The 21,845-nt window shown below is 36.6% G+C and overlaps 1 protein-coding gene across 2 annotated transcripts in view; it reads left to right on the top strand.

Moving 5' to 3' along the window:
- Positions 1 to 21,845, top strand: part of adamts10 (ADAM metallopeptidase with thrombospondin type 1 motif, 10) — a 51,425-nt gene that overhangs the window by 27,100 nt on the left and 2,480 nt on the right. For both annotated transcript variants that reach the window (XM_042762057.1, XM_042762058.1), the window contains 11 exons: positions 1,099 to 1,244; positions 2,337 to 2,400; positions 2,658 to 2,760; positions 6,894 to 7,027; positions 9,692 to 9,815; positions 13,666 to 13,746; positions 17,599 to 17,762; positions 18,284 to 18,410; positions 19,959 to 20,088; positions 20,933 to 21,137; positions 21,343 to 21,519. In XM_042762057.1, coding sequence (XP_042617991.1) covers positions 1,099 to 1,244; positions 2,337 to 2,400; positions 2,658 to 2,760; positions 6,894 to 7,027; positions 9,692 to 9,815; positions 13,666 to 13,746; positions 17,599 to 17,762; positions 18,284 to 18,410; positions 19,959 to 20,088; positions 20,933 to 21,137; positions 21,343 to 21,519 — 1,455 coding nt within the window. The remainder of the gene's footprint in view (positions 1 to 1,098; positions 1,245 to 2,336; positions 2,401 to 2,657; positions 2,761 to 6,893; positions 7,028 to 9,691; positions 9,816 to 13,665; positions 13,747 to 17,598; positions 17,763 to 18,283; positions 18,411 to 19,958; positions 20,089 to 20,932; positions 21,138 to 21,342; positions 21,520 to 21,845) is intronic.

The following is a 21,845-nucleotide window of genomic DNA, read 5'->3' as shown; positions in this document are numbered from 1 at the left end:
GTGCAATCATAATATCTACAAAACGTTGTGCTTTTGTAAAATGAAGAAAACAAACAGGATGCTCTTTTTTGCCGTCTTGGTCTTGAACAGGAGTGCTACACACAAATGAACCGAAACTTGCCTCAGACATGATAAATATATCTATAGAAAGCTTTAAATTACTACTTTAAAACAAAATAATTTAAATAAAAACAAAAACTCTTTCATTATGTAATCCATAAAGATACATTTCTCTCTAAAGTCGCATCCAATGAGGAGATGGCGAGTCAGGATCGTCAGCTTCATCTTTGTGACACTGACTCAGAAAACACTAGTTTATTAATAAATTCAAATATCTCCTTACCATTTCCCCTATACACATTCATGTTAAGTACTTTTGCTGGCACTTTGTGGGAAGTTTTAGCCTATTGCGTGCGCTTGAAAAATAGGCTAGCCTAAATATTAAAGGCTCATTATAATATAGAATTTAAATAATTAATCTCTGGTCAGGGGCGGCCCTAGTTTAAAGCCAGTCCTCCCTTTTTTCTATAGCCTAACTCTTCTATTTGCACTGAAGGCACACTCGCTGCTGCTGCTGGCAGGGACACTAAACACAGTGCGAGTCGGTTTTGACAGTCGCAGTAGCATGGTCTCATGTTGTTTCCACCAGCATGGAAAATCTTTTTCATCACCATAATTGATAGATGTCTAAAATAAAATAAAAATAAGGAGAAGCCTAAAACAGGCTGCTCGCATATGAGCTATGACGTGAAAATTTTCCTGAAGCTCGGCCCTAAAGGGGCGTAACTAAGTAGGGGCTCGTCAGGCTCTGGCTGAAATGCAGAGCTCTAGATGTCAGAAACACGGCTGTCTGAGTAACACCCCACAGTACACCATGTCAAATTGGTAAAGTGTATTTGTCTGTTAAAGTGCAAGACGACACGCTTAAAAAAATAAAATAAAAAAAAATACAAAGTCGTGATTTGTGGTCCCCTAGCTTCCTGGGTCTATATGCCTGGCATATTCTACACCCCCCATGACAGCGCCCCTGTATGCCAGGAATAGCAGAACACAGCCATGTCTACTGTTTTATGTTGATTAATAATATTTTCTCATCAGTGGTGCTACAAAAGAGTGTGTGTGCCATATGGAACACGTCCAGAGGGGATAGATGGTGGGTGGGGCCACTGGTCGCCATGGGAGGAATGTAGTCGCACCTGTGGGGGCGGAGTCTCATCCTCTATTCGCCATTGTGACAGCCCCAGGTGAGTTAGAGTCATTTGATTGATTAACACTGTTTGATCGGACAGATCATTGGTGGTATTATTTAATGACAATGGTCATATGCTACATTCTGTGAATGACAATGTTCGAAATGGAATTCAGCTTGCTATTGACTGAATACTGCACAGTATGCTACCTACTATTTTTTTTTAAATAGTAAGTGGAAAAAATAGGCATTATTTGATTTTTCTACATTGTCATATTACCTCATTATGTTGTATGTGTGTGGCATCCAGTTAAAGCATTGTAAAATAAATTATTTTTAATTTTAATTTTGTGTAAAAATATAAAATATATAACTAACCAAATAATTGGTCAAAATGAGATGACATTACTTATGGTTCATTTATCACAATGGAAATGGAAGACCAATCAAGCATGTTGCATTATGGGATACAGTATTCTGTGCAGTGTAGTTGGACATCCAAGTATTTTATGTATACAGTATAAAATTCTGTTCAGAAGTTTGGGATCTTTTTATTTTATTATTTTTTTTATAAGAAATTAATACTTTTACCACGCAAGGAAACAGCAAACTGTTTAAAGGTGACAGTAAAGGCATTTAAAATGTTAACTTAACAAAACATTTGTATTTCAAATAAATGTTCTTGTAAAGTTTCTATTAATCATAGAACCCTGAAAAAAGCACAACACTTATAATAATAATAAGAAATTTTTCTTGAGCACTACTTCAGCATATTAGAATGGTTTCTGAAAAATCATGCGACACTGAAGGCTGCTTTTTCCAGCACAGGAGTAAATACAATAATATTCATTCAAATAAATGAAGCCTTTGTGAGCATAAGATACATCTTTCAAAAACATTTAAAGAATCATACCCACCCCAAACTTTGTTACATTGAACATTAGTGTATACGAGTGATTTGATGATTCATAATGTTCTTACTCTCAGCCTGTTGTACTCAATGAACCTAGTCTGTCAACATGCCAGGGAAAATCGGAAAAACTAACAGAAGGACAGAAGATGTCTGGCTTAGCAGAATGATTTTGTAATTGAGTTACATTGAAAATACACTCAGATGTATCTTATGCCTGTCTTTGTGTGGATCCAGGCCAACAGTTGGAGGAAAATATTGTCTGGGAGAGAGGAAGCGCTTCAGATCCTGCAACATTGATGTGAGTTTGATACCCACACATCACTCACTGACTCCATTTGTCTGTGTATCTGTCTGACGTTTCTTCAAATAATTACTAGAACTTTGGTTTGTTTGTGGATGGATTGTGCTCCTCTACATTAGTTGACAATTGAAGACTGGTGCATTGGGCAAAATATTAAACCTCTAAATGAGTAGACATACTCCAATAGAAGAGAACGGTTCACAGTTGCCATGCTTCACTTTATTCTCAGTCTGACTGAATTCTGTGTGGATTAGGAGTGCCCATCCGGATCTCAGGATTTTCGGCAGATTCAGTGCTCGGACTTTGACAGTGTTCCCTTCCGGGGGAAATTCTACACCTGGAAGCCGTACAGGGGTGGTAAGTACACAGCCCTTTAAAGCACCTTTTCCGAGACATACTGGTTGTGTCACTTTGATTTGTGTCACTTCGATTAGCCTGTTTTTACTCTGAACTGCTATAGTTCTGCCTTAAATGCACTATAAGTCTTACCACATTGGTATTGTCCTATAAATGTGACCTATTTTACTGATACGTAATATAGGTCACAAAATTATATTCAAATGATATTCATGGGACCCTAAATTTTTTCTAGTTGGCATACCTTTTGTTAAACACAATAGAATTAAATGTTTACACAAAGCCTATATGATTTTACAGTACTTCACAATACAGTCCCATTAGTTAATGTTAGTTAATGCATTAATTAAATAATATTAACAGATGCAACTTCTGATTTTAATAAAATTTCATTAACTAAGATTAATACTTGAGAGTAGTAGTAGTGAGTATTTCTCACAGTGAATGTCATGGCGGACACCCAAATCCACTATAATTTTATAAATAATGCTGTATATGTGCCACGGAATGTAGTTTTTAGAATTTTTCAAGCGAGAATGTTGTTTAAACTTCAGATATGCAGTTTGTTTATAAAGATAATGTCTATTTGAACATTCGCTTCAATATTTTCGGAGATGTGAGCTCCAGGGCGTCAGCAGCCGTTCAGAGCTTATATATCTGCTGAGAGCAGCCTCACCTCAGCCAGTTCTTCTGGAATTTGCCACTTGCTTTGATGTCTCTATAGTGGTTAAACATGAGATATAATTTGTTTTTGGTAAATGTAACGGGCAGTCTTTGGTCTCATTAATCTATTATTTGTTCCTGAGCAAATAGTTTTGACTGAGGGCAAAATTTCATCACATTATATTTTATAAAACTTTAATGCTGTCTATCAGATCGCTGCCTTTGTACTTTTGACTGAATTGCTTAGCAACTTTTATGATGGCTGTTATTGTTGTTGTTGTTGTTTATTAAATATTATTATTCAACAAATAATATTTTATATAAATTATAGTATTAAATAATAGTATTTAGTATTGAGAAACTGTGTGTTTGTAATGGTGATTTTAGTTACGTTATTCCATCAATAGATGGCGACAAGAGACTGTCTTTATGAGTGAGTCAGCAGTAAAGATTTTTATATTGAAAGAGACTGAAACAGTGTTGTAAACAAGGAAGTTATTTTTACTTTCAACAACACCCTGTAAGACGTAGCCAACAAATGCAAATTCAAATACTTGACGGATGGGTAAAAATTATGGTTAAACAATTTTGAATCATTCGTGCCTACAGCCAAATTACAGCCATGCTGATATACAGCCATATCGCATTGGTACTCGTCCTCATTTATATATATATATATATATATATATATATATATATATATATATATATATATATATATATATATATATATATATATATATATTTTTTTTTTTTTTTTTTTTTTTTAAATGATTGTGGGATAAAAAAAATTAAAAGCAGTTTTCCACTGTACATATTTTTGGTGCAATTTGAAACATACAGATGTGGGCTATTAAGGGGAGACTTTTTGTAATCATTCTCACAAACAGTAGACTGATATCTAATGTTGGATTCAAAATATAAATCGTTATGATATCATATTGGTGCATCCCTTGAACTAATACAAATGTCTGTACTGAGAACTGAACAGAAGCATGTGATGTCATAGTTACCTACCTAAATCTTTCATGATCGTGGGGATGTTTAAATGCTCAATTGTTGTTGTTTAAGACTGTTTAAGGATTTGGAAGGTGGTTTAGATATTAGGACTGGACCACCATGCTCCAAAGAACCAATCGCTGCACTGGCTCGGGTCCAGGACAGATGTGAGAGAGAGATAATGAGAGAGAGAAACTGCAAATAACAGTCTGGCATCCATATGCCAGGCTGCAGACTGCCAACTTCCCAGAATCCCCAGTTTAAGTTTCTGCTTTTGATGAGTGTGAAGCTAGACGTCAAGGACATAACTGCCTTTAATCTGCCCCTCCAATAACATAATGGCTTACAGAGAGAAGCCCACTGCAGGCTACAAGCACTGCTTTCATCAAGTCAGCTGATTTTACAATGGAAATCCCTTACAGCTGTTAAAATATGGGCCAGACTGCTTTTTTACTCTGCTGTAGGGTCAGGTAGCATATAGATAAAGGGTTATGTTTGCATGAGCTCCAGCTTAATTGCAGTACTGCCTTAATTGCATTTATAAGGGTGCTTGTAAATGGTTATGGTGGTTATTGCTATTTCATGTTTAATTTAATAGCACAGTGCACATTAGAGCTGCTCCACTACAGTGGCTCAGTAAATTTTGTAACAGCAATGAACATTTTTTCTGCAATATAAGTCATGTTTTTGTATCAACTGAAATGTGCTGCAACATAAATTCCAAAGTGACTTATATAATGCAGTTAACATCAAGCAAGCAAAACAAGCCCAACGCACGCACACACTTGTACTGGTGTAGAATGAGAGACAGACATTTCACACAGGCTGCTGGTTTCACTTTCACTTTAAATTGTATGCTTGACGTTTAAAATAAATGTTGTTTATAGTGAATGGCCCTATAATTTTTCTTTGTTTTATATTTACAATTCAGTTTTAATCCAAATGATGCATGTGCTAATGGAGCGAACAGCAATCAAGATCATGCAACAGAAGTCAAGTAACTTTATTAGCTTGTGTATTGTTTTACTTACTTGCTTTTGGAATATCCGACCAAACTACAAACTTTCCAGTGACATCTGTGAGAATGGGATATTTGCTCGAGTTCGACAAGCTTGCATGTCTGTGCCATCGCGTGCTTAATCCACTCAGTGTGCTTTGCTTATCAGCTTGCGCACATCAGCTATACAGGCATGGATATTGAATCTTTAACATTATATTAATTACATACAACTTTTAGCATTCTAATTTAAGTACCGCCTCTCAATATTGAGAGGCGGTACTTAAAAATATAATGCTAAAATATATATAGCAAATAAGTTGTTTTGAACGCTTGAAAAGAATTATGATTAAAAAACGTATCATGGCTTGCACAAAAATATTAAGCAGCACAACTGTTTTTGATAATAATCAGAAATGTTTCTTGAGCACCAAATCAGCATATTATTATGATTTATGGAGGATCATGTGACCAAAACTGGAGTAATGTACTATTTTAAAAATATGTTTCTGCTTTTACTGTATTTTTATTTAATTTTTTAAAATGTTTATACTGCATTTTTGATTAAATAAATGCAGCCTGGATGGGTTTAAGAGATTCTTATGAGAAGACCCCAAACGTTTGATTGGTACTTTTTTCAGACAGACCTCAAAGGCCATCAGTCTCCTCTTACTCTTCTTTCCTCACCCATCATGTGAGTTGCATAATTTCTTCTTTGTCTCTCAGGGAATATGCTGGGAGAGGCTGTTTTTCCCTCCATCGTGTTCTTAAATTTGTAGGGCCTTTACAGAGAAGACAGAGTAATAAAGCAAGTGTGTGTATGTGTGTGTAGAAAGCATTTCAGCTGCTTTATCTATGAGCAAGTCATCTGAAATGTGCCCTGGACCCCCTCTTCTGCTACTCAAGGATGCAACAGCAGTGGAAGAATAAACTAACTAACATAAACCTCACAAGCTCATTAAAATACCACATGCAGCCGTGGAACTCTACAGCCGTCCCGCAGAGTTAGTATTGTTATAAAGCTCTGTTTGGCTGCATGAAATACACCATTCACATTTCTCCATTGTTGGAGGCGCATTAAAGTGTGGAGCGAATTTGCCAACAGTTTGTTTTCAAGTTTGTTTCGCCATTGTGTAATGTTGTAAAGTTAACAATGCACAACACGTGAGGAGTCAGTTCTGTGCAAGAAATGAGAGCTTAATGGCATTAGTATTACTTGCAGTGTGTTTCATATTAAATTTCTTTGTAGATTTTATGATGTCCTGTGATGCTATGAGGATATGTCAGTCAGTTTAGACTAGCTTCCTTTGTCTTTTCTTTAGCATATAACTTGTTGCACAGTTATTTTGAAACTTTTTGAGAAACTCTATGTCTTAGTATCTGCCACCTCTTTTTTTTTTATAGTATGTAACATGTTTCTGACTAAATGGCTCATGAATGTTGAGATATGATGTTTTGCACGTTTTGGCTGCAGGTGGAGTGAAGTCATGTTCTCTGAACTGCCTGGCAGAGGGCTATAACTTCTACACTGAGCGCGCTCCAGCTGTGGTGGACGGCACACCTTGCAGGGACGACTCTCTGGACGTTTGTGTTAACGGCGAGTGTAAGGTGAGACAGTCACACACTCTTTTCTTCAAGTATACGTATCTGAGAGGTTTCTGATACGATATGCTTTTCCAGTTGTTGTGTTTGTGGCTTTGAACTTCTGCCACTACTACTACTAGTTATTATGATACAAAGGAATGATCAAATTTATTTAGATATATAATTAAATGTTAAGTTTTTGAAATTAAAAATAATTAGCATAAATAAATGAATAAATATATTAAAAAAGACATCTTTTGTAGAGGCACCTAAAATAAATGACCTTTGGTAATACATCCACTGGGGCTAAACGCAAGTGCTGTTCTGTATAATGTTTCGGTGGAAAATTGAAAGCAACTGAAACGTGAATAAAACATTAAAGTTGGCATGTACTCATCCGAATCATTAGCTAGTTACTATGGTAAACTCATGGTGGTACTTGCTTTGATGATGGGTTTTTCTAGCCCAAAAGTACAATGTGAAGAGAGACCAGCTGGAACTGAACTCTGGTTTGGAGCAAACAATCAAACAAATTGTGAAAGTGGCTTAAAATATGTTGTTCATTAGCATGTTTTGATGTAAACTGTTGTGTACTTTATGCATGTGCGCCTTTGGAGCGAGTTTGTCTTGTTTATCTTTGCACTGTTGTCTAGACCAGTGGTTGTTTTTATCAACAGTTCAGCTCAGTCCAGCCCCATTCTGCTCTGCTCTGAATGCTGCAAGAACTCGATGACCCCCCAGATCCATCCCTCCCCGCCCCCAGCACCCAAACATTATAAAATCCACTCCTCCCCCCCCCCCCTCCCTCAACCCCCACCCTTTCTCCATTAATTTCCTTCCCTTCTCTCTTTCCTCTCTTTCTCTGTCTCCTTTCTTCACTCGTTACTCTGCTTTCTTATTTATGGTGCATATAAAAACCGAAGAACAGCAGGGGGAGAAATCAAAGTAGTGTTTGCAACCTCATGGTGGCTTAGCTTCCATACAATAAGGATTTGATTATGAAAGCACGAGCTTTGAAGAACAAGGCATTAAAAACAGCCTGTATAACCATGCATCCTAAAGCTCGGCTCTATTTGGTCCAAGCAGCTCCAAGCAGCCATTGACTTATCATTGTTGTTGTGAGGAAATAGGTCACACATTTGCAGGTTATGGAATCTAGGCCAGGTCAACAAGAGTCTTTGGAGCTTTAGTGCGATTTTTGTGAAGTTGCACAGGCCTGGATTTGGAAAGCCTCAAGCAGTTTCAGGTCTGCTTGTTGCGGAGTTCATTTTGTGTGTTAAATTTTACATACTGACAGCAGAGACTCTTCGGTTTCTACATTAATGGTCTGGATTTTGTGCAGATTTAGCCCCTTTGGTGAAACTTGCAGTTGCTTTGCGCAATGTCAGTGAAAATGGATTGTGAATTTGTGATCTCTCAAATTCTGGAATTTCTCTTGAGATTATACGTCAAACCTTGATATTTCTATTAGGGCTGTCAAAAAGTAACATGTTAATACATGTGATTAGTTAAATATGGTAACACCATTTGAGTCCTTGACTCACTTTCCTCTGTGGGATAGAAAAAAAGAAACTTAGGGGAATTAGGATCAGAAAGATCTTTATTGCCAAATGCTTGCACACAAGTTTTTCCTTGGCAAACAAAAATACAACAAAAAAAAAAATAAAAAAAACAAAATATAATTAAAATTAAATAATAAAATATTTAAAAAGTATAAAGACACAGGTTAGGTCAGAATAGACATATTTACTGATTATGAACATTTTAAAGTATTTTGGATAATTATATGAATAAATAGAAGTGAATAGGAGTGAATTTTGAAGAATGTATTTATTGTTTTTTTTTCATGCAATTCAAAAAACTCAAGCTTTCAAGCTTTAAAGAGAATGTAAAAGCACAATAAAATCACTTATTGTGTGAAAATCTGAACATATGCTTTGTCCTTGACATGTTCATGGGGTCTAGAGTCATAGTGCAGAATACATACTGTTGACTAAAATATTAGAAGACTTTTTTTTTTAATGAATGAATGAATACACAGCTGTCTAATGGTTCTGCTATTTTCAGTTCAAGCATGAAATATTTTTGCAGAGCACATGGCGATACAATATTTGACTGTGAATGATGTGAAGTTGATCCTTTTCATATTAAGCATAATTTATTAAACATGAAAAATAGCTCCATACAAGTGTTCATTTGTATAGAGATATGCCTAATTACTCCATGTACCGTACAACATTCAAAAAAGACATCCTTTGTAAGCAGAGTATGTTTTGTTCTGAATTCAAATTTTTGCTAGAAAGATATGATTGATAACTTACAGTAAATTAAAGTCAAGACAAAATAAAAAACAAATCAAAAACTGTGTTTTTAGAAGAATAGAAATGTACTGTAGAAAGACCTGTAAAATTGTACAATCACAGTATACATATTGGGGCTGAAAATCAGTAAACTGAACTGCTTTATATGAGATCCATAATATAAATGAAATAAAACTGCATGTAATAATACATACAAGTTATTATAATTATTATAAAGATTATAATTTACATTTTTGCACAGACAATGAAGCAAATCTATGTATGTATCTAGTGTAATATCTGCAAATTTTACATTCCTTTTTGCCAGTAAATATTGTGGCCTTTGCCTTGACCTCTGACCTCTCTAAATATGCGTGTGTATCTGCAGCATGTGGGCTGTGACCGGATCCTAGGCTCGGATGTTCGGGAAGATCGCTGCCGCATTTGTGGAGGAGATGGGAGCAGCTGCCAGGTCATCGAGGGGGTCTTCAATGACTCCTTGTCTGAAGGAGGTACTAAGTGTGTTCACTTCAGTTTGAACTGGAACAATTTGTAACAATACGTGCAAAAGAAACATTGCTGAAATACCGTTTATCTCACTGAGGACCTGGGCGTTGAAAAGTTTCCACAGACAATTCCATTTCAGACAAACAGTCTTGTGAAATAATGTTTTAGGTGTTAAAATGCAAGCCTTCGTTGAGAGATTCAGTAAAATAACCTTTTCTCTTGACATACATATAGTTTTAAAATATCAGTCCATTTACAGTTGGTGTTAAAATATGAACTAAAGCTCAGTTCAGCACAAAGTTGGGTGCTAAACTATTATTCCTCTCAGCTAAAATAAAAACTAAAGCACAATACCTCAACACAAATATAAAAACAAAATCACAATTCCTTCATTGATGATTTAGTTTAACATTAGGGGATCATATTTTAACACCAACTGTAAATCGTCAGAAATAAAAACTTGCTTTTACTCTGAATTATTTTTGCCAAATCATTAACCACACATCATAAAACACTAATTCTAGATCAAAAGCTATTCAGACATTGTTTTAGTCACATCATGACTCATGCAATCTGACTCCATTCAGGAATTACTTTTTTCCACCAGGAGTGATAAAAACAGTCAGAAATATGTCACATTATTGTTGTGTACTGCAATTCATGTTGACTTTAAAGTATCACTATTACCACCCGTAGAAAGGGTTGTTTAAAAGGGATGGTTGCGTCCATTTTCTAGAGATCATGGCAGCAGAAATTGTCACCTAACACTTTATTATCTGTAGTCTGGGTGTATTTCTAAGCACGAGACCAATGCAAATTGTGAGAAGCACTAATTTTGCAGTAGCGATCGCGCCATTACTTGATTTTCACCTAATTGTCAAAAAAAAGAAGAAAAAAATAACAAATAAACAAAACTATCATGAGGCACAAATTTATTTTAAGTGAATTTCCCCTTAGTGTCCTTGAGAAGATGGATAGTATAATTTTTTCTGTTAATAGTTAAGTGAAGACTGCAAATGCACATGTGAGACTGCTATTTCTCTTGTTAACTGTACCCCCTCCCCCCCAAACCTCAGAAATGTGTGTGTGTGTGTGTGTGTGTGTGTGTGTGTGTGACATTTGAGGTACTGGGAGCAGCCTTGGCAAGTTCCTCTGGTGTCTGGGGGAGTATTTTGAGGCCTGGATCTAACCCAGAAATCCAAGTCCAGGACATGGGAGAGACTGTTTCTCTTTCCTTCAGTGGCACACACCAACCTCTTTAAAGCCCCTGATAATTCTGCTTTCCTGTTCTCCACTTAGCGCTTTCTCAGCCTGTGTCCAGAGAGTTGTCAGTAAACACGCTTCTCAATTAGCTGTTAAAGTCATGAACTAGAAAACATTAAAATCAACTTGCACTTTGAGACAAGACTGTAGTTAATTGGGTGAAAAGGTTAAAACGCTTCTAGTGGTTTCTTCTTCTAGAATCAACACACTCTATAAAAAAATAAAAAAAAAAAAATGTGTTGCAAGTTGTTTTAATATTTCAAACCCTCCACCCTCTCTAAAAAAAATAATCTAATCGCTTTGCGGTATGTTTTGACACTGAACAGGCACGAGAAGTCATTGAGTCATTTTGTCAAGAACGAAATGAAAAATCAGTTCACCACAGAAGAAAAGGAAAGATGGAGATGGAGGCCAAAGGCAGTTTAATGGTACAGGAGTTTACAGTAACAGACAAGTAAAACATTATTTTTACAGCACCTTTTAAAAAAACTAATAAAAAAAAAAATAGAAAAAAAGAAAAAAAAACAAAAAAATAAAAAAAAACATAGAAGCACAAAAAATGGGAAAATGAAATACAATTTCGAATAGCTGTTGTATTAATTTTAAATTGGCAAAGCTGAATTTTCAACTGTCATTACTCTAGTTTTCAGCATCACATGATCCTGCATAAATCACTCTAATATGCTGCTTTGGTGCTCAAGAAATGTTTCTTTTTATTATCACAGTTGAATATTTGCTGAATATTTTTTAAGAAGGAGGTCGAAATAGATTTTTCCCCCCTTTTTTTTATAACAATGTAAAAGTTTTTACTGTCACTTATTTTTTTCCCACAAATATATCAATGTAATGCAGCATATCAGAATATTTGCTTTCTCCACCAGGCCATATCAATGTTGACATTTTTATTCTTCAAAAAGGTAAGGAACCCAGAGTAATATACAGTAAAAGGGCCCAAAATCCCTGTTGATGGCCCTCTTCAGACTTTAGATGTGTTCAGAGAAGCTATACAATCACTTAATAGAACCTCAAACAGTGTGTGTAAGTGTTTGTGTGGTGAGCATCGTACTTCAGGTCAGATATGTGTTGGACAGCTGCCTTACTGTCGAGAGGTGCACAGAGACTCCAGCCGTTCTGAAAAGGCGTTTCATAATTACCTGCTCACATACAAGGCCCAAGTCATAAACGCTGATACACGATCTCAGCCATGCAGAATTCCTTCCGATGGTTTATTCTGAAACAGACACACTTCAGTTAGGATGAGAGTGAGAGATTGAAGTGATCTGAAAAGCGCCACAGTTTCCACAAAAATATTAAGCAGTGTTTTCAACTGTTTTCAACATCAGCATATTAGAATGATTTTTGAAAGATCATGAGACACTGAAGACTGAAGTAATGGCTGCTGAAAATTCAGCTTTGCCATCAAAGGAATAATAAACCGGTAAATGATACAGAAAGTGAAGATTGAGTGGAAGCGTTGTGATGCTGTTTTGTGCGTTAGCAGCAGTTTGCATAAGCTCTTATGCAAACTGCTGCTAACTCACAAAACAGCATCACAGCATCACGGTTCAGATGTGGGTGGTGTTGTTGAATGGCAGGCTTTTGGCTCTGTGCTGGACTGAGGGTTATTCTCTGCAGGAAGCTCTAGTGGGCCACTCCCGGGGCGGGCGGCAGCACAACATTGACCACAGTGGCTAGCCGAGGCCGAGATGATGGGTTATTGAGGGTATAAACACAATTTAAACACAAATAAAGACAGTTTATTTAAAAATGTGGTCAATGAATGAGATGCTTCCAGGCATTGTGCTCCACAAAATGCCAATTGACTGACCAATCCACACAAATGACCACTAATGGTTCATGTCTGCCTGTTTCTCTCTTTGTGTATTTGTGTATATGTTGAGTACTCTATAGGTTCTTATTCAGAACCGGATTTATTTATTGAAAAAGGCCAGCATTTTTTACATATGATACATATACATATGATGGTGTGTCCTGCACAACTAGTTAAATTCCTGAAAAAATTGACACTTGTAATTGTTCTGTTTAGTGAATCAAACACTTCTGAATCTGGTTTAAAATAAAATGATTAGTGTGTTTAACAAATGAATGAATGATTGAATGAAATGTTTACTTTTTAGTATTTTTCATGTATTTTATATTATATATTCCACATAATTACATCGTCCAGATAAATTGTACAAGAATTGTTAATGGAATCCTTAAAGAACCAAAATTGTTAAGATAATCAGAACCAGAATCAATAGATTTCTACACTCATAGTCTCTTGACTGTTCACAACAAAATCTCTGTCAGTGAGGACTGGATTGAAAAATTAGTTTAGCCCTTTTCTTTTTTTACTCTTTTTACCATTAGGAAATAATCTGAAGTCCTTTGCAGGAATCTGGCGGAATCATTCATTAAACACATTGTGTGTTGGGCAGCAGAACTGAGGGACGTTGCCCAGGAATTCAGTCGGAATCTCAAACCTCTGCATATCCCATCACAGTCGCTCTCAGTGAAGCACCACTCACAGCATTGTTCTCTTGCTGTGAATAAATGTATATGTGTGTGTCTGTGTGTGTTCTCTCTTAGGTTATGAGGAGGTGGTCAGAATCCCCAAAGGATCTGTATTCATACACATCCAAGAGCTCAACGTCTCTCACAATTACTTGGGTGAGACACAATTTTTCATGGTTTAACACAAATATGAACCTCTCATGGGAAGCAGAACAAATACACTGTTGTTGCCTTTTCACATTTTTAAATGGTTAACCCATGGTCATTTATCCCAGGTTATTTTGGTTATATCCCAGGTTATATTGTTCATATTTCACCCTGGCTAGTAATTAAACCTGGATAGTCAGGTTTCAAGATTTTAAAATATGTATTTGTAAACCCTCGTTTAATATGTGTATTTACAAGATCATTTGGTTATACACAATAAATACGCTACCTGATTTAATAACTGCACACCATTTTGTGGAAATATTGGCAGTTAACGTCATTCAAAGTGAAATGTTTTGTGACTGTACAATAATATGATTTAGGAAAAAATATGAGATGGGAGGACAAATTATCAATTAATCAATCAATCAATTGACCAAAGTGCTGTATGATATAGTAGTAACTATGGCAAAATGCACACCAATGTAAAAAAACAAGTATTATAAAAAAAAGACAGATCACAATGAACAGAATGTTGAAAGAAAGAGAGAGTGAACGCAAAAGTTTTGAGAGTGAATGCTGAAGTTTAGAAAGCGAACGCAAAAGTTTTGAGAGCGAATGCTGAAGTTTACAGAGCGAACCCTAAAGTTTAGAGAGTGAATGCTGAAGTTTAGATTGTGAACCCAAAAGTTTAGAGAGCGAATGCTGAAGTTTAGAGTGCGAACCCAAAAGTTTTGAGAGCGAATGCTGAAGTTTAGAGTGCGAACCCAAAAGTTTAGAGATCGAATGCTGAAGTTTAGAGTGCAAACCCAAAAGTTTAGAGATCGAATGCTGAAGTTTAGAGTGCGAACCCAAAAGTTTAGAGATCGAATGCTGAAGTTTAGAGAGCAAACCCAAAAGTTTTGACAGTGAATGCTGAAGTTTAGAGAGCAAACGCAAAAGTTTTGACAGTGAATGCTGAAGTTTAGAGTGCGAACCCAAAAGTTTTGAGAGCGAATGCTGAAGTTTAGAGTGCGAACCCAAAAGTTTAGAGAGCGAATGCTGAAGTTTAGAGTGCGAACCCAAAAGTTTAGAGAGCGAATGCTGAAGTTTAGAGAGTGAACCCTTAAGTTTAGAGAGTGAACGCTGAAGTTTAGAGTGCAAACCCAAAAGTTTTGAGAGCGAATGCTTAAGTTTAGAGTGCAAACCCAAAAGTTTAGAGAGCGAATGCTGAAGTTTAGAGAGCGAACCCTTAAGTTTAGAGAGCGAACCCTTAAGTTTAGAGAGCGAACGCTGAAGTTTAGAGTGCAAACCCAAAAGTTTAGAGAGCGAATGCTGAAGTTTTAGGAGCGAACCCTTAAGAGAGCGAACCCTTAAGTTTAGAGAGAACGCTGAACGCTGAAGTTTTTAGAGTGCAAACCCCAAAGTTTAGAGAGCGAATGCTGAAGTTTAGAGAGCCTTAAGTTTAGAGAGCGAAAGTTTTGAGAGTGAACGCTGAAGTTTAGAGTGCAAACCCAAAAGTTTAGAGAGTGAATGCAAACCCAAAAGTTTAGAGAAGTTTTAGAGAGCGAACCCTTAAGTTTAGAGAGTGAACGCTGAAGTTTAGAGTGCAAACCCAAAAGTTTAGAGAGCGAATGCTGAAGTTTAGAGAGCGAACCCTTAAGTTTAGAGAGCGAACGCTGAAGTTTAGAGAGCGAACGCTGAAGTTTAGAGTGCAAACCCAAAAGTTTTGAGAGTGAATGCTGAAGTTTAGAGTGCGAACCCAAAAGTTTAGAGATCGAATGCTGAAGTTTAGAGTGCAAACCCAAAAGTTTAGAGAGCGAACCCTTAAGTTTAGAGAGCGAACCCTTAAGTTTAGAGAGCGAACCCTTAAGTTTAGAGAGCGAACCCTTAAGTTTAGAGAGCGAACCCTTAAGTTTAGAGAGCGAACGCTGAAGTTTAGAGTGCAAACCCAAAAGTTTAGAGAGTGAATGCTGGAGTTTAGAGAGTGAACGCAAAAGTTTTGAGAGTAAATGCTGAAGTTTAGATAGCGAACCCTTAAGTTTAGAGATCGAATGCTGAAGTTTAGAGTGCGAACCCAAAAGTTTAGAGAGCGAACCCTTAAGTTTAGAGAGCGAACGCTGAAGTTTAGAGTGCAAACCCAAAAGTTTAGAGAGTGAATGCTGAAGTTTAGAGAGTGAACGCAAAAGTTTTGAGATTAAATGCTGAAGTTTAGAGAGCGAACCCTTAAGTTTTGAGAGTGAATGTTGAAGTTTAGAGTGCGAACCCAAAAGTTTAGAGAGCGAATGCTGAAGTTTAGAGTGCAAACCCAAAAGTTTAGAGAGTGAATGCTGAAGTTTAGAGAGTGAACGCAAAAGTTTTGAGAGTAAATGCTGAAGTTTAGAGAGCGAACCCTTAAGTTTTGAGAGTGAATGTTGAAGTTTAGAGTGTGAACCCAAAAGTTTAGAGAGCGAATGCTGAAGTTTAGAGTGCGAACCCAAAAGTTTAGAGAGCGAATGCTGAAGTTTAGAGTGCGAACCCAAAAGTTTAGAGAGCGAATGCTGAAGTTAAGAGTGCGAACCCAAAAGTTTTGAGAGCGAATGCTGAAGTTAAGAGTGCGAACCCAAAAGTTTTGAGAGCGAATGCTGAAGTTAAGAGTGCGAACCCAAACGTTTTGAGAGCGAATGCTGAAGTTAAGAGTGCGAACCCTTAAGTTTAGAGAGCGAATGCTGAAGTTTAGAGAGCGAACCCTTAAGTTTAGAGAGCGAATGCTGAAGTTTAGAGAGCGAACCCTTAAGTTTAGAGAGCGAATGCTGAAGTTAAGAGTGCGAACCCAAACGTTTTGAGAGCGAATGCTGAAGTTAAGAGTGCGAACCCTTAAGTTTAGAGAGCGAATGCTGAAGTTTAGAGTGCGAACCCAAAAGTTTAGAGAGCGAATGCTGAAGTTTAGAGAGCGAACCCTTAAGTTTAGAGAGCGAACGCTGAAGTTTAGAGTGCAAACCCAAAAGTTTTGAGAGCGAATGCTGGAGTTTAGAGAGCGAACGCAAAAGTTTAGGGAGCCAATGCTGAAGTTTAGAGAGCGAACCCTAAAGTTTAGAGAGCGAACCCTTAAGTTTAGAGAGTGAATGCTGAAGTTTAGAGAGTGAACGCAAAAGTTTTGAGAGTAAATGCTGAAGTTTAGAGAGCAAACCCAAAAGTTTAGAGAGTGAATGCTGAAGTTTAGAGAGTGAACGCAAAAGTTTTGAGAGTAAATGCTGAAGTTTAGAGAGCGAACCCAAAAGTTTAGAGAGCGAACCCAAAAGTTTAGAGAGCGAACCCAAAAGTTTAGAGAGCGAACCCTTAAGTTTAGAGAGCGAACCCTTAAGTTTAGAGAGCGAACCCAAAAGTTTAGAGAGCGAACCCTTTAAGTTTAGAGAGCGAACCCTTTAAGTTTAGAGAGTGAATGCAGAAGTTTAGTGAGCGAAAGCAAAAGTTTTGAGAGCGAATGCCAAAGTTTGGAGAGCGAATGCTGAAGTTTAGAGAGCAAAAGCAAAAGTTTTGAGAGCGAATGCTGGAGTTTAGAGAGCGAAAGCCGAAGTTTAGAGAGTGAAAGCAAATGTTTTGAGAGTGAATGCTGGAGTTTAGAGAGCGAAAGGCGAAGTTTAGAGAGCGAAAGCAAATGTTTTTAGAGCAAATGCCGAAGTTTAGCGAGCGAAAGCAAATGTTTTGAGAGCAAATGCCGAAGGTTAGAGAGCGAAATAAAAATTCTAACAACACATTCTATACTTTTGTCACCAAATTATTTACAACTTCCTTTTAGTGTAAAGTAAAGTGTAAAACATAATTTGGCACAGTGTTCAGTGTCCATGTCGAAGAGTCTTGTGTTTTGAGGCCCATTAATCATTAACCCTTTCCATACCATAGTGTTGAAGAGCAAAGGGGATCAGTACTTCATCAACGGCAAGCTGACCATCGACACGCCAAGACACTTCGACATCGCGGGAACCACCTTCCACTACCGCAGACCCACCAATGAACCAGAGACCCTGGAAGCACTTGGGCCCACCAACATGACCCTGATCGTCATGGTAACTCAGAGATGCTTGGTCGTCTGTTCAAGCATGATATTTATGCACTATGCTAATGTTGGTACAGATGCCTCAGAATTTAGACAGCTGCAGTATATTTGCAATGTGGGTCAAGTGCAATTTTCTGTATAAATGTTATTCAAATCCGAAGTGTGTAATTTTTTCAATATTTTTCATAAATACTTTTCTCCTATCCCAGTTAAATATGCTGAGAGAACACTGAGTTAGCTATTTGTAGGTTAATTGCCCCCAAAAATTGTAAACAATGTATTTCTCTTTTTTTTTTTTTTTTTTTTTTTTTGAGCATCTTGATCAACCGACACAGTAGTAGTGTTGTGAGTTTAGACTATCAGCTTGTCCTACCAATAGAAAATGGGTAGTTTTTGTAAAATCTGTTGGAAAACATTTATTTGATTTCATTACAAACTATCAAAATTCATGAAAATGCTAAATGCTTGAAATCAAAGCATTTAACCCCCAGATCAACAAATACACCCTTACCATTTATTCGTGTGTTGCAGGTGTTGGTCCATGAGGAAAATCCTGGGATCCATTACCGTTTTAACCCACCTGTCAACAGAGATCCCCTGAGCAGTTATGCCTGGCATTATACATCCTGGTCCCGCTGCTCTGCACTGTGTGCAGGAGGTGACTGTTTTCTGTCTGTTATAGTTTCATTGTCTGTTTACTGACACACATAATGAAATCATTCACACATGGAAGTGGCATTGCAAGGTTTTCCTCAAAGAAACTGAATTTAAATTGTGTACACATTCACAGTGACTACTAAATGTCAAGCTGTCCAACACTGTTCAAACAAACAATGTAAATTTCCCATGTCTGCCATTAGGATGCGTGTGAACCATTTGAAAGCCTGAAAAAAAACAATTACATCGACTGTAGACACCAAGAATACCAGCTTTGATGTCACTTCCTATCCTCAAGCTCTTTCCCTATTATTATTGCAATCATGCTTTGTGAGTTAATGACCCATATTTATCTTGCTGATAAGAAACTATTAGCTATGACTCAGAACTAATTTCCACTCTAAAACAAAAAACTATGAAACAGAATCTAATGAGCTACTTCAAAAGGAAGAAATTTTAGTTAACAACCATAATGGAGAAGACAATGCCATAATGCATTAAAATAAATCCAAAATGACAGGTAAAATAGATGCTGATTATGATGCTGAGAAGTGTTGTTTAAAAAAGTGATGTACAGTATATTGGTATCATATATTATACAATATTTTGGTACATATTGGTCCATATTGGATATAAGTCAGCCAACAATGAAAAATGTAATTATGCATGGCCATTATACCTATTTTTACATTTAGATTATCATTGCCCTCATGTAACACTCAAAAGTTAATTTTCAAAAACACAAATTTCATAACGCTGTTAAATCAAAATTTTTTTTTTGGCAATATCAAATAATTTATTATGCTGTACACTAAATATTTTTGTGATGCCTAATTTCACTTGGAGCATTTAAAACTATTTATTTTATTTTTAAGTGATTTGTTTTTGATAGAAGTCTTTAATGCTCACCAAGACTGCTTTTATTTGTTCAAAAATATAGTAAAATATTGTGAAATATTCTTAAAAATTTAAAGTAAATGTTTTTCTATTTTAATATAATTTAAAATGCCATTTATTGTTGTGATGGCAGCCATAACTCCAGTCTTCATTGTCACTTAAGTATAATAAGAGGTAGAATAAAAGTATTAATTTATTAAAAATATCTAAAAATTACTGACCCCAAACGTTTTTATGGTAGTGTATACAAAATAATATATAATTTTAATATCAGCCTTTTATTTGTTTTTGCCTATAAAATGTGACATAATTAAACATGTGAAATAGAATTGTTTGTACTGGGCCATAATTTTGTTATTGGTCACCAGTTCAGTGACCATATAATGTTCCATTTCAGTTTGGATGCTGCCTTAGAAGGCAGCTATCTATTTAGGCTGTAAGCAGCAAGGCAGCTCTTTAGATTTTAGAACAGAGCCATAGAGTTCAACAAAACTGGCACAAGAGATCACACCATAATAACTTCACAGGGATTGTGTATTTACACAAAGACAAGAATGAAACAGCACTGACATCAAAGTTTCATGTTTGTATGATTAGGGTTTATGGTAATCTATTGTGATTTATATATCCCAAACTATTCTCTGTGTCACAGGGGTTCAAGTCCAGCAGGTAGTGTGCAAGAAACAAGCTGATCTCTCTGTGGTGTACAACCACTTCTGCGACAAGAAAAACAAGCCCAAAGACAAGAAAAGACCCTGCAACTTGGAGCCCTGCCCTCCAATGTGAGTGTTCTGTATTTGTTTGTGTGTGTGGCATTAACATCCATCCCGATCATATATGCTCCATGCTAAATATAGGTGCAAATGGGATGCATATGGAAACACATGGTGATTCGATCATGCAAACCACTTTCAGAAATGGTCAGGGAAGCATATGGCCACATCAGATTTGTAGAAAATTATAATTCCTCACGATTCCCACAAAACATCAAAGAACCACCAAAAACAATCTACCAAACACACACATAAGCTAATAAATATACATCTCATCCTTTTATTTTTCATATAATTTTTAAATATAAAATTTATTCATAATATTTTATCATATTATTAATAATATAATTTAATTGATTTATTTTATAAGTATTATTTAATCATAGTTTATAAAATATTTAAAAAGTACATATTTACATAACACCCAATTTTCACAAGTCCTAGACATTTGTACTTATTTTTCACAAGTTAGACATTTGTTTTAATAGCAAGAACTAATAGTTTAAACATGAATTATTCTTTATATTATATTTAACGTATGTTATCATTCCCAAACCGTAAGACCTTTAAATTGTTTAAAAATCTGAGTAAACTTACCCAGCAACACAGCTGACAAAAGGGCCAGATTAAGGGACATCATTACCAGTCTTAACTTGGTTTTTTGCTATCTATGCAGGTCAAAAGCTCTTGGATCAAATAATAGTCTTAATTAGTGTTTTGTAGATGAATGACATGCACACAACTTCACATAAGGGTGGTGGACACTAGACAGATCACAATCGAATCAGAAATGCAGGAGTGTGATGCGACATGCCATCAATGCCTGATATCTTCTGGTATCTGTGTCTGGCAGGTGGTGGACAGGAGACTGGTCAGATTGCAGTCGGAGCTGTAACGGAGGAGTGCGTACACGGGAAGTGCTGTGTAAAAGAAAGATCTCGGCAACAGAGGAGAAAGTCCTGGATGATGCGGCCTGCACCGCCCAACGGCCTTCCATCACTGAGCCCTGCAAAAACCACACCTGCCCACCAGAATGGCATGCCCTGGACTGGTCTGAGGTAGAGACTGGGTCCAGTTGCATAAACTTAGCCTATATGTTAAGACTGTGTCTTAAGAACTAGTCTGACCAACTAGCAGTAAGCCAAGGGGTTTTATTTTTCAGGTTGAGTTAAACTTATAGTCTAGCAGTCTAGTTAAATCTAATTTTGATCTTTGGTGGAATTTGGAATTGCCTCTTAATCTGTTGTCACGTATCTTCTGCAGTGTACTCCAAGCTGTGGTCCGGGTTACAGGTACAGAGTGATTTTGTGCAGAAGTGGAGAGAACGGTGAAACATTGCCAGAGTCAGAGTGCCCGAAACAAAGCCGCCCGACCACCAGGGTGCGCTGCAACATACAACGCTGTCCACCACCTCAGTGGGTTACAGGACCCTGGGGAGAGGTGAGATCTCACTTAAAACTGTGAGATTATGCCTTCAACACAAGCACATAAAACATAATACTATATTTATACAAAGCAAAAAAAACCAAAATTAAAACATCAATAAATCTCAGTGAACAACAAAAAATTTACCTCTACGAATTTTTAATTCATTTATCTAAGCATTTTTTTTAAATAATACACCCAATGTTCTCATTCTTTCCAAAAAATGTGCTGAATTGTGATGTCAGACATATATAAAAGGACAGGAATCCAAATGTCCAAAAATGGACGGTTGAGTCAAGATATTTGAGGTTCCATGAAAACTTTTCCTTGTTTTACACATC

Source organism: Cyprinus carpio, chromosome A8 (assembly GCF_018340385.1).
Source record: "Cyprinus carpio isolate SPL01 chromosome A8, ASM1834038v1, whole genome shotgun sequence".
NCBI classification, from domain to species: domain Eukaryota; kingdom Metazoa; phylum Chordata; class Actinopteri; order Cypriniformes; family Cyprinidae; genus Cyprinus; species Cyprinus carpio.
This window is presented reverse-complemented; position numbering and strand designations above follow the sequence as displayed.